The 12,768-nt window shown below is 35.7% G+C and overlaps 2 protein-coding genes across 2 annotated transcripts in view; one reads left to right on the top strand and one right to left on the bottom strand.

Annotated features, from left to right (window-relative positions):
- Positions 1-117: 117 nt before the first annotated feature.
- Positions 118-1,109, bottom strand: LOC136848955 (uncharacterized). The gene is made up of 2 exons (XM_067121765.1): positions 936-1,109; positions 118-348 (listed from the first exon to the last, which is right to left on the bottom strand). The coding sequence occupies exons 1-2, from the start codon at positions 1,107-1,109 to the stop codon at positions 118-120; spliced, it is 405 nt and encodes a 134-aa protein (XP_066977866.1).
- A 1,060-nt stretch (positions 1,110-2,169) lies between these two features.
- The window catches only part of LOC136849186 (lysosomal alpha-glucosidase-like), a 33,880-nt gene continuing 23,281 nt past the window's right edge, over positions 2,170-12,768 (top strand). Inside the window, 8 exon segments of the mRNA XM_067122308.1 lie at positions 2,170-2,303; positions 4,058-4,180; positions 5,786-6,292; positions 6,929-7,123; positions 7,125-7,190; positions 9,266-9,414; positions 10,447-10,621; positions 12,560-12,650. Of these exon segments, the coding sequence (XP_066978409.1) occupies positions 4,082-4,180; positions 5,786-6,292; positions 6,929-7,123; positions 7,125-7,190; positions 9,266-9,414; positions 10,447-10,621; positions 12,560-12,650 (1,282 nt within the window). The 5' untranslated portion in view covers positions 2,170-2,303; positions 4,058-4,081.

Raw genomic sequence — 12,768 nt, 5'->3', positions numbered from 1 at the left:
CCGGGGACATGTGACGGGATCTAGCATATGGCCTGAGGCTCGCAGAACTGAATATGAATATAGTCTTGCTTCAGGCCATAATGTATTCGTCTTCTTTCTCTGCATCTTTTCCCACGTCTATGTGGGTTCGATGTTTTTGACAGTTTTCCTCCACCCGGCTCGGTCAAACACATCGTCTTCTGACAATTGTTTGTCTCTCAGATCTTCTCTAACAACATCCATCCACCTGCGCTTCGGTCTTCCTCTTGTTGTCCCACCAGGCACCTCCATCTGCATCACTCTCATCCCTACATATGGCTCATCCCTTCTCATCACATGGCCATACCACTGCAGTCTTCTTTCCTGGGCCTGCTTTGATAGTTCTACGTTGGTAGTTCCTCTTATTCTTTCATTTTTGACCATGTCCATTTTTGTTACTCCACACATCCACCTGAGCATTTTCATCTCCACCGCATTCAATTTCTTCTCTTGCACTCTCTTTACCGGCCATGTTTCTGCTCCATACATCAAAGCTGGTCTCACTACTGTCTCCTTTAACCTTTATATTGATTCTGCGGTCGCACAAGACACGTGACATTTCCACCATCAGCCACTGTTGAACCGAGATACTTAAATTTTCCTACTCGATTCAACCTTGTCCCTTCCATACTAATCTAGGAGTCTTGATCTTCATTAAAACTTAGGTATTCAGTCTCCTTCCTACTGATCTTTAAACCTCTGTCTTCCAGTACCTTCCTCCATTGCTCTAGGTTTGACTCCACTACCCTTCTGTTGGTGCTGCATAACACAATGTCATCAGCAAACAATATGCACCAGGGGATTGATCTCTTATTCCTTGAGATAGCACATCCATTATCAGGTCAAAAAGATATGGACTTAAAGCAGATCCCTGGGGTAAACCAACTCGTACTGGTATCCGTTCAACTGCTTCTAACCTGTGTTTTTGCTCCTTCGTACATATCTTGGACCAACCTCACATGCTTCTCCGGTGTTCCTTTTACTCGCATGCACCTCCAAACCTCTTGGCGTGGTACTCTATTGTATGCCTTTTCCAGATCTATGAATACTATGTGCAGTCCTTTCTGCTTTTCCTGTTGTTTTTCCATCATCTTTCGGAGGGCAAATGTATTATTACTCTTATTATATCAAAGCGCATTTACCAACGCTGCTTTAGTGTTCGTAGTAAAATAGGTCATGATGTATAATTGAATGTTGTGAAATTTATGTTTTTAATTGGATGGTTGATTTTGGCTGTGCCAGATAAAAAGAATAATCATAAAATCTTAAACCCTTTTCTTTTCTTCAAATATATAACAAATTTTCTCAGCATACAACACGGCTGATTACAAAAGGATGATAGTATGTCGAGTTTCTCCAGGATGTAACATTTCGTGTACAATGTCTAGATGTTCTGTGTCTCTTTGCGTATCTAAGTCTTAACCTTTATCTGCTGATAGAAGAAAACCATAATAAGTCATAATACTGCATATCCATATACCCAAGATAGCAGGTAAAAAATGGAAACATCAGCACAGATTACAGAGTGAATAATTATGTGATCTCACTTGTGTTGTCTGTGATGTTCAGGTTAAGTAATATAAATATGAGCACACTTTTACTTTATTTTCCAAGGAGGCTACAATTCCTGCAATAGCCTGAAAACCATATTTAAGCAAGAAGTTTCGGTGAGTCCATTCTAACTGGGAGGGGAGGAGAGCGGTTATTAAGGAAAATTTCTCTTTGATCAAATAGTATCTTGGTAGGAGAATCCCTTGCCTGAATCTTTATTGTACTCCATAGCGCAGGAAATGTAATGGTTATTTGCATCCAACTTGTAAGGATTTTTAAGATTTTGTAATAGTTAGACGTTGAGTTCATGGTTTGTAGATTATCACTTTTACAAACAGAAGAATAAAGGTGGGATACACTTTGCATGTGATAGATATTACAGGGCATTTTTCCCACACTGTAGTTTTGATATGAAAGTAAAGAAAAAACTGGAACTTTTATGACAATTTCTGTTATTGCAGCTTTAGCTGTCCTTATGCCAGCACAGGCTCTTGCCCTCGGGTAGCCCCTAGCAACAATATCGTTCTATGTGACCCTAAAATAATGCGCACTTTCGGTCAAACCAGTTTCTTCCTGTAAGTGGCAACTTACATAACAAACAGGAAGAAGAAGAATATCCGAGAACGGAAGTAAACAAAGACTCTGTCGCTGAGTGGATCCTGTCACTGACATTGCCAACGAAATTTACGTTTCCGATGCCTTGCAGTTTTTGTCGTCAAGCAAAAGTGTCATAAGTAATTTATTCTTCTAACCATTTAATTCATGTTTAGTTGGTCTTTTCCGGTCACTGTATGTTTTGGCTGTGACGTACTTTTGCCAAATCAGTGTAAGGTAACCGTGTGGACCGAATTACTGTATTCCTGTAGGGGCCATGTATAAACCTACGTAACAGCTGATTGTATACTGTTGTATTAAGTATATTTTGAGTGAAATAAAACGCTGGTAGCTTTGAAAATGACGTTAGTAGGCTCTAACACTATCACCAAGTGGAGCTTAGTTCATGTTTCTAGTGTTCAGTGTTACTTTGGGAAGGCCAGTGGGGATGAAGCTCATCCGGCTAGGTCAGGGCATGGCACCCTAATTCAGGTTAGGAAGGTCTGGTTGGGTCGGGACACAACATTCCAGGAAGGGTTAGGTTTTTTGCATCTTCAGAACCTGTGTCAATCATTCTCAACTGGTTCTTAAAACGCTTAAGGGTAACCAGTATTCAACTGGTACCATGTGTAGTAAGACAGGAGATTATGTTATGCTAGCCTGGTAGACTCGCATTGAAGATGTAGTATTTATTAAGCCAAGATCATTATATCTTTCACTTTCACTTTGTTTCACGTTGGTTTTATTTACAGCCCCCCACAGGGATAATTCCCTCTCTGGCGGGGCCTTGTACGTTTTCTATATAAGGTGCTTCTTATATTTTATAATTGTCTTTCAGTGTTTTCTCATCAGTATCGTAGCTCCTGCAGGATAGGAGAGTCTTTAGTTCCTTTTTAAATTTGCTTTCTTCTTGTGTTAAATTGCATATAACATTATTAGTCAAAGCAAGATTATTAGTCAAAGCCATGAACTGTATTATTTTTCACCTTTGACACATATTCTTTATATACTATGCACATATTGCCATCATGTTTGATGTTTAGTATCACTATGACCTTTCTTTACACAATTTTTACACTTGAAGATGTTGCTAGCACTGGTCATTTCTACAATTTGTTGCGCTGTGACCAAATTCCTGACATTTATAGCATTGATAGAGCGTGTGACAGTTGTATACTTTGCAACGGCTATACAGTGTAAACAATTTGTCACCTCTTTCATAGATAGCCATTCGTATTTGTGGTGTGCATTTGATGATATAGTGTATTTGACTTTATTCAGATGGTCTACCACCAGCTGGAGAACTGCAGCTTACTTTTTAGCAAACATTTTTTATAAACTTCCTCCTTTCTGTCATGTTATGGAAGTTTGAGAGGAGTTTCTGTGGCATTATTTAAAGTGGCTGGATCATCTGAGATCCTACATTAACTGTAGTTGCCCTACAGTGTGTTTTGTTTGTGGCCACATATATACATGGAATAATTTTCTAAGTTTTTCGGCTGAACCATGGTGTGTCACAGACTGAGTTTGCTTGCTTGAGAATATACTAAGAAGTTATTTTCTTGAATGGCATTTTAGTGCATATTTTGTATTATTTCAGCTTCTCATGCTTATGCTATTAGTTGTTTCTGTAATTCATTTTGCTCCAGTCTTTGCTCACACTTCTGTTTTACACATATGGTTGTTCATTTCTTTGTAAACTTCCTGATTAAGTGAATGACATCTTAGCTTATTTCATAAAAATATGTGCATTATGGATAAGAAAAGTACTGTAAAAGTTAACTATTTCGATTACAGGTATTGCAAGATATTTTATTTAGGATGAGATTTAAAATTCTTAGAATGAATTACAGTATGTTGTTTAAATTATTATTTTCTTTTTATTTACTTACAGGTTTGTATATAAAGAAAAAGAAGGATGGGGAAGATTCAGCTGAAGTTACTAACAACTAGTCCAAAAAGTGTTGAAGCACAACTCTTACCTGAACATAATGACACTCCCCCACCTACTCGGAAGGTAGGTTATCTGCAGCTTAAACTCTTCCACCCTTCAGTTATGAAACTGCAGATGACATGCGCCATCATATGTAGCTTTGAAAATTATATGTAAAATTGCAACCAACTGATGTAGAATTCTTTTTTTCTTTGAAAAAATACATCTTGGTACATGGTTAGTTTAGAGTTTATAGTTAACTGCCATTTTGCATTTAAAGGACCAAATATGATCAACTATTTTTATTTACATATTGTAGACCATTTCAGGGGTATTGGAACTATACTTATTAGCACTTAAGCTTTGCAGATGTTGAACATGAATGGGAGAGTATTAAAGATATCCGAGGAGAAGGAAATTATGGAAGTTGAGAACTAAATTCAAGGATGCTTGTAATGCCATGGAGAAAAGAGGAAAGAGATCCTCTGACATCATCCCCAATTCTGTGCCTGGTTCTCTTTTCCGTGACTTGCAAAATCTTCCATCTGTCAAGGGACAGGTCTGTTACTTTCTTAGGAGTTGAGTACCACTTCTTTTCCTGCACTCTTCTTGCTCGTGTTGACTTCAAATTTGTACAAAGTTAAAGCGTCACAGAGTCATAGAGTACTCATACTCAGCGAAGTGAGTAAAGGTGTTAAGTTCCAGGTGTCATAATTTTTTTATATTAAGAGTATGATTGTGTACTTAATCTTGATTGAAATGTAAGGACTGTCAAATAAATCATGAATTGTACTTAGTTTGGGTAAATAGGCAATTACAGTGCCTGCTTGACTCACTTTATAGCTTGAGCTTATCATCTGTTATTAATACAGTATCAAAATCTTTTCATTTCAATTAATCATGTGGCTGCCTTTATGAAAATGAGATGGACTCCTTGAACTCCTTTTGTGGATATTTCATGATATCTTTGAGTAGATTATCAGTCTATTTTCAACCAGTTGAAGGTTTTAATTGAGGGAGATGTCTGAGGGGCATGTCAGTTTGATGCCATCTGAATTCATAGTTTGTATATATGTTGGAGTCATTCACTGGGAGAGAGGAGGAATGAAAAATGGGACCTGAACCTGAAGGAAGTGAGTGAGTGAGTGAAGGTTAAAGGAATCAGGGAAAATCTAAGTCCCACGATTTGGCAGTGATAAACAGAGCATCCTTGAATTGAGGAGTATGGGAATTAGTGATTACCATTGAGCAGATGAAGAATTTTGGGGGAACATTGTTACATTTCTGAAGATTTCTTGCTGTGTACCTTTATGGAACATTGTGATAATAATAATTGGTTAACATAAGGCAGTCTGAAAAAAACGAGTATGATCTCTTAATAGGGCAAATTGGCTACCTTTAATCCAGTTCTATCATGAAAGCTACTTAGCTTTTACATCATTGAGTAGTTTATTTATTTTTACGAACACATGCAATTGACATCAGTTTCAGAGTTCAAATATTAATGTATATATCACTGTTGTTTTGTCATATCATTACTGTATTTTTATAGTATTATTTCCCTTGTGTAAAATGTTGATGTCAGCGAGCCCATAGATTATGGAGAGAGATATTTTGTGTCATTGGCAACCATACAGTATTTTTCAAAATTGTATTCAAGTTAAAATAAAATTACTTTTCTTTTTACAGAAAAATCAGTGGGCTGTCAATTTTGTGGGTCTTATGATGGGTGTAGGCTTGATCATGTGCATCCTCTTTGTTTATGTGTATGGAAGAGCACTGTTTATGTTTAGAGGCTGCAGCACTGCATTTCCTACTAAAGAAGAAGGCTCAGAAAGTTTTATGAATGTAGAACAAACTCCAGAACATCCTCAACACAGGTGGGAGTCTTCACCATATCTCTCTCATCAACCAAATCCAGAAAGAATGAGAAGTTACATCAACTGGGTTAAATATGGAAGTGAGAGGAAAGATTGTGGTGTAGACTGCCTATTTTGGGAAGCTGATGATTCCCCCCCAAGTGATGAGCAGCAAGTTCTTAAAGGCAGGGAACCACTCCCAGATCCTGTTAGAGTCCAGGATGACAAGCAATGCAGCGACATACCTCTGAGCCTTCGGTTTGATTGCCTACCTGGAGGAACTGTGGATCAAAATGTTTGTGAAAGTCGAGGATGTTGCTGGCTTGCTGATCAAGAGGTAATATCTATATAATGGAGTAAATGCTTCTCTTTTCTTGTCCTTAATTGTTTGTCTTTTCGAAGTATCAAGCTATGTTGACCAATATTGTTTATATTCAAGTTTTTAGTTTTCTTTCATAAATTATGCTTCACTTTACAGTAATATGAGAGACAGGTACTGTGTGGAGTTTAGATGTTTTGTGGTACAGTTCCATTACAGACCATATGTTACAACCTTCATCTTGAATTAAATTAAGTGCTAAGCCATTCAGTTTCTTACAGCTACTTTCTAAGAATGAGATAAACTCTTAAAGCCTGAATGGCATAGCTACTCAGTAAAAGTCCTGCTGTACCTTTTCTTTGACAGTAGAAATTGCCGTGTAGGTATTAAATTAGATGTGAGAAATTTTCGTTTATTTATGTTTTGTGCTTATGTTATGTCAGATGCCATAAAAATATTACTGCTGTGGTTATGCTGCTTGGGGAAAGTTCTAAAGCAACCACTTCAGAATACTGTATATTAATTGGGTGTAGGTGCCAGTTCATAATTGTTGAAGGTTTTACTAAGTGATATGTATACAAGTTAAGTACTTTAATACAGATATATATTCATGAAGAAACATGTTTAAAGGACTATACTTTCATTTTTTAACAGGTCCCAGAGCGAAAAAAACCATTCCCATCTCCCCATTTGCACCATCCATCTCATGGTAAGCCACTGGAAGACATACCTTTAAACATTCCTTACTGTTTCTATCCCCGAGACTACGAAGGCTACCGCTTTGTCAACTTTTCTTCTGATACCTATGGCAACATTGGTTATTTGAAGAGAGACACCTCCAGTGGTTACCCTCATCGACATACCTCTTCTCAAGATGGAGGTCTTTTATGAGACCCCAACTCGGATCAGAGTTAGGGTAACTATTGAGCTTATTTTATATGGAATTTTTCATGCATTCAGCCTTGCTTCTGTCACTTTGTTTGTTTCTTTATTTGGTTCAACAAGGTATGATGTTTATCACCAACATCTTATCTGTGATTTCCTTGCCTGATTATTTTAGAAAAGTTTTGTGTCAGTGTCAGACCAAACACTATATATCTGTCATTTTTTATGTATAGGATATGACTGACTTATAAAGTAAATATTAGGATAATTATTAGTAATTGTTCTTATACAGAGGATCAAGATTTTCAAAGGCCTCATGAGTTAAGGAATGCAAAACACTTTTAAAAGGTTTTAAATTTCAATGTGGTTAAAGTTTTTGTTTTAAATATAATTACCTCTGTCAAGGAGGTATGTTTTAGGTTTGGTTGTTTGTTTGTCTGCTTGGTAGCAGAATTACACACACTGTTTTGTATGGATTTATAAAAAGAATTTACCAAAAGTGGGTCTTTTTATGTGCAAGAAGTAATTATAATTTCTCAGGAAATGAGAGTGTATCTTTTCAGGAAGAGTAATTATTGGGGAGGGGGACTGCTTAATTTTGTTGCCTCTGCCAAGGAGTTAGGGTTTTGGTTTGGTTTGTTTATGTGTTTGTTTATCTGTATGTTTATTGGCAGGTTTACACAATAAACTGTGAATGGATTTATATGAAAATTATACCAAAGGTGATCCTCATGACTTTTAACAAATTATTAGATTTTGGGATAGAATTCCAAATTAGTTTTGTCATACTTATCCATTACATGTGCTAATAATACATAGTTTCTGCTTTCCAATCCCACTCATTCCTCACAGCTAAGTCTTCCAAAGAGTGAAACAATTAGCCTTTGCAGACTCAAGGATCCACAGGCACATACACAGGGCTGCAGAATTGCTAACATTTCTGTTGTTTTCCTCTTTATTTCTTTTGAAAGGGACTGAAGGGTCATGAAATTGTGCCAGTTTTAAGGACAAGTAATTTTTTTATATGGAAAAACTACTACTGTATTTTGTTAGTGCATACTTATGCCAGTAAGGAGAAGAGGAAGACAACAAAAATGCTATCCTTTTAAGTAAATTCAGTAGAAAAATAAATCAGTTTGGTAAACATTTTACTTCTGAAAAAAATTAATAGTGTCTTTTCTTTGGTGAAAAATATAGGAAATCATGTAGGGGATAATTTTACCTTGCCTCTCATCATTTTGTATAGAAATCATTTTTTGCTTCTACATAAGAAAAACAAATTAACTTTTCATCATATTGGGACATCAGATTAAGTGGCTTCCAGAAATGGTATCACCTACCACATATTCTTGTTAACAGATGGAGTCCAACATGTACCCCCTCCAAAGTATCCCACAATCAGTACCAGACATTCTTGCTCTTAGAAATTTGGACAGGCTTTTTTTTTGGAGTGCAATACTGAAGCACATCTTGGCCTTAATGGTAGAGCTTATAAGAAATCATCATTGGTCTTTTATAGGTCATAGGAAAATAGAGCATGCAAAACTGCTTTGTTTGAGGCATTGTATGGCATTTTTGATGTATTAAAGGAGTGATTGTCTTCTAGACGCAGGATACCCAAGATTTATTTTGTCTGGCAATTCATTATCTTAGTGCTCATCAAAAGCAGGCTATGTAATGAAGCAGGAATTTCCAAATATTCCATCATATGCTTCTTATAAGATCTTAGTGCAGTCACGTGCCATCAGGATTATTTTTCATTCTCAAGACTGATGAATTAGTTCTTTCTGATGCTGTATAAGTTATTTTTCTGTTTTTCTCTGAAGTATCATACAGCATTTAATCTTTTACAATGAAAATGTTGGCCTTGTGAAAATCTAACATGAAGTACAATGTATGCTATTCATAAATGGTATATGAATATTGTAAAATTAACCCGTTACATTAGCTTGATTTACTTTTTACAGTATAAGAATCACTTTGGTTTTTCATGCACAGACATTTTATTGTGAATTATTTTTCTTGCAACATATGAGACTTTTAGGGTTGGTGGCAGAATTCATGTAAATTGAATTCATTTGTAAATAGTTCCTTTGTTCTGTTTAGATCCAAGATCCAAGTTCACCAAGATGGGAATCACCACTTCCAGTAGTTCCTAATGCTAAACTTGGTGCTGTAGAACCTCTGTATGGCATCACTGTTGAGGAAGATGACGGTGCCTTTGTCATCTTCCGTAAAGCATCTTCTCTTCCTCTGTGAGTATGCTATTAGATGGTAATTACTGTATTTATTAAGTTTGGGTATCCATGCAATCTGTGAAAAAAGTTTGGCTGTGTAGAGGGTAATATGAAGAATAAATGAAACTCAGTATATTAGTGGTAAAATTCAGAGAAAGATAAGAGCTAAGTGCAGTCAGAGTTACTTTGAGCGAAGTATTCAGGTATTCATTACATATTGTCATATACAGTATTTGCAAGTTTGTAGATGTTTCTTCATATAGTTCACTGAATATTTCCTTCCAGATTTAATTTGAGAAAATTCAACTTATTTCATTGGAGGGATAACCTAACACTCCAACAGAAAAATAATACAAAATTAGATATAAATTTGTTAATACCAAGGTGTACAAGAAACTTATTTGTTCCAAGGTGTTAGTAAACTGGAAGATAAACATGTTGCTTTAGATATATATATATATATATATATATATATATATATATATATATATATATATATATATATATATATATATATATATATATATATATATATATATATATATATATATATATTTTACTAAATCTAAAATTGCTGTAGTATAAGTAAGATGTCACATTGTTGGTAAAATAAATTTAAAATTACTGTAGTATAAGCAAGATGTTACATTGTTGATTTCATCCAAGAGGTAAGATTATGTAAAACACATTCTGAGGTAGAATAGAGAAATTTAACCTTTTGATGTGTGCTAAGATTGCATATTATTCACTGTCAAATAAACAAATGAACTGTCATTTGAAGAATTGCCTCATATGGCAATATTCATGTATCAGATAATGACTAGATCATGAAATTAAGTTACACATAAAATTTTTCAGGGATGGGAACAGTTTTGGCCTCTGTGGTAAATCAAATGAAACCCTTTTTTCTGAAAGCTAGAGAGATTTTAGCTGACATTAAGATAATCCAAGATGAGTCACATGATCATGTATTTTTTTATGATAAAACATCATTCTTGCATTTTGTTTTGTGATCTTATGACATTTGGATAAGGTTTCTCTTATGAATAGGTTTGATACACGGAGTGCAGCCCCTCTTGTGTATGCTGATCAGTTCCTGCAGCTTTCAACACGCTTGCCATCTGAATATTTGTATGGCCTTGGTGAACATCTTGAAGGACTGCTCTTGGACACTTTCTGGAAACGGCGTGTTCTCTGGAACCTGGATCAGATTCCAGAACCTGGGGTAAGTCTGCTAGGGGCTATAGAATGATTGAGTCTGCCTGTAATACTAGAGACTGGGTTAATTTGGCAAGTTTTTTTTAAAAGCTATAATAGTTTGCTAAATATTTCAAATACTCCATTATCATTATTACTATTATTCAAATATCCTCTACCTTATATGGAACAAGTTAAAAAGGGCACAATTTGATGCACAAGTTTCCACTGCATAGAATGCCCTTATGTAAAAAAGAAAAAGAAGAATATAAACTTACTAAAGTGTGGATGAAATTAACAAGTAAATTAATAGGGCATGGATCATCATCATAGTACATTACTGAAAATTAGTTATTGTCTTTTGAAATATATTTTACAAATACAGTGTACTAATGGTATTAATTACAAAACAGACTTCATCTTTGGGAATTTGAATTGCTTACTGGTGGTATATCCATTCAGATTTGAAGGGCATGGGTGGATGTAGTTTGGTGAATCTCTGGTCTGCAATTCAGATCTCCAAAGAAGAGATTTGTTTCTATGCAAAATTGCCTGCTTATAATTATTATTATTATTATTATTATTATTATTATTATTAATTGTTATTCTTATTTTTTATTATTATTATTATTATTATTTTTTGGGGGGTCTGTCACAGTCATCCTATTCGACTGGGTGGTTTAGGGTTCTGGGTTGCATCCTGCCCCCTTAGGAGTCCATCACTTTTCTCACTATGTGCGCTGTTTCTAGTAGTACACTCTTCTGCATGAGTCCTAGAGCTATTTCAGCATCTAGTTTTTCCAGATTCCTTTTCAGGGATCTTGGGATCGTGCCTAGTGTTCATATGATTATGGGTACAGTTTCCACTAGCATATCCCATATCCTTCTTATTTCTGTTTTCAGGTCTTGGTACTTATCAATTTTTCTCTTTCTTTCTCATCTACTCTGGTGCCCCATGGTATTGCGACATCAGTGAGTGATACTTTCTTCTTGATTTTGTCAATCAACGTCATGTCTGGTCTATTGGGACGTATACCCTATCTGTTCTTATACCATAGTCCCAGAGGATCTTTGCCCGATCGTTTTCTATCACTCCCTCAGGTTGGTGTTTGTACCATTTATTATTGCAAGCTAGCTGGTGTTTCTTGCACAGGCTCCAATGGAGGGCTTTTGCTACTGAATGATGCCTCTTTTTGTACTGGTTCTGTGCAAGCGCCGTACATTCGCTTGCTGTTGTTGTTATTATTATTATTATTATTATTATTATTATTATTATTATTATTATTATTATTATTCAAACAGTAGTCATTTTAACAAAATTGCTTAAAAAGATAAACAACTTTCACAGTAATCTAACCATCTCCAAAAAGATTCATAAAAGGCATATGAGTACAGTATATAGTTACTGTAATATGATACTTGAATAAATACACACTTGAATACATAGTGGCTGGAAAGGTAGTTTAATATGAATAAATTAAGGTATTCCTTAAAGCCTTCTTTTTATGTACTTCAGTGTCTGCTCTGCCCATGGTGAAGCTTGTAGCTGAAGGGGTGGTGCAAAGAAGTTTTATTACTGCTTTTATTGGTTCACAAGATGTCATGGAGATGATACTAACAGTGTGATGCATCGTGGAGAATGCTAACAGTGTGATGCATCATAATTTTGAGCTGATCTCTTGCTCAGATTACTGCCTTGTAACACAATGTAGATGGTGCTACAGGTTATTGGCAGTGTCCCCTCGGGCCCCAGCTGCATTGCTTTCTGCCTTTACTTCTTAATTCTCATCTTGGTTTCTTCTAATCTAGGTGTCCAATTTCTTGAACTTTGCCATGCTTCAGTGGTGTTGTTAAACTACTTTATTATATACACAGTATATGATATTACGAAAAATTATGTTGTAATTTTAACTATAACAAATTTTGTTCATTTTATAAGTATAGTAATGCAGTCTTCATCTTTCAGAAAAATACTTATGGAAGTCACCCCTTCTATCTGTCACTGGAACCTGATGGTAATGCTCATGGCGTTTTTCTTCTCAACAGCAACGCTATGGGTGAGTCATCTTTGTTGAAAAACTGAATAGGCTTTCTGCCTGCTTAGTACTTTTCATGATGCTGCAGAGGCACCACCTAAGATTTTCTGAAGCATCCACGTAGCCCCAAATTGTGTTG

Source organism: Macrobrachium rosenbergii, chromosome 20, assembly GCF_040412425.1.
Source record: "Macrobrachium rosenbergii isolate ZJJX-2024 chromosome 20, ASM4041242v1, whole genome shotgun sequence".
NCBI lineage: Eukaryota > Metazoa > Arthropoda > Malacostraca > Decapoda > Palaemonidae > Macrobrachium > Macrobrachium rosenbergii.
Note: the sequence above shows the minus strand (reverse complement) of the source record. Positions and strands in the feature narration are given on the sequence as shown.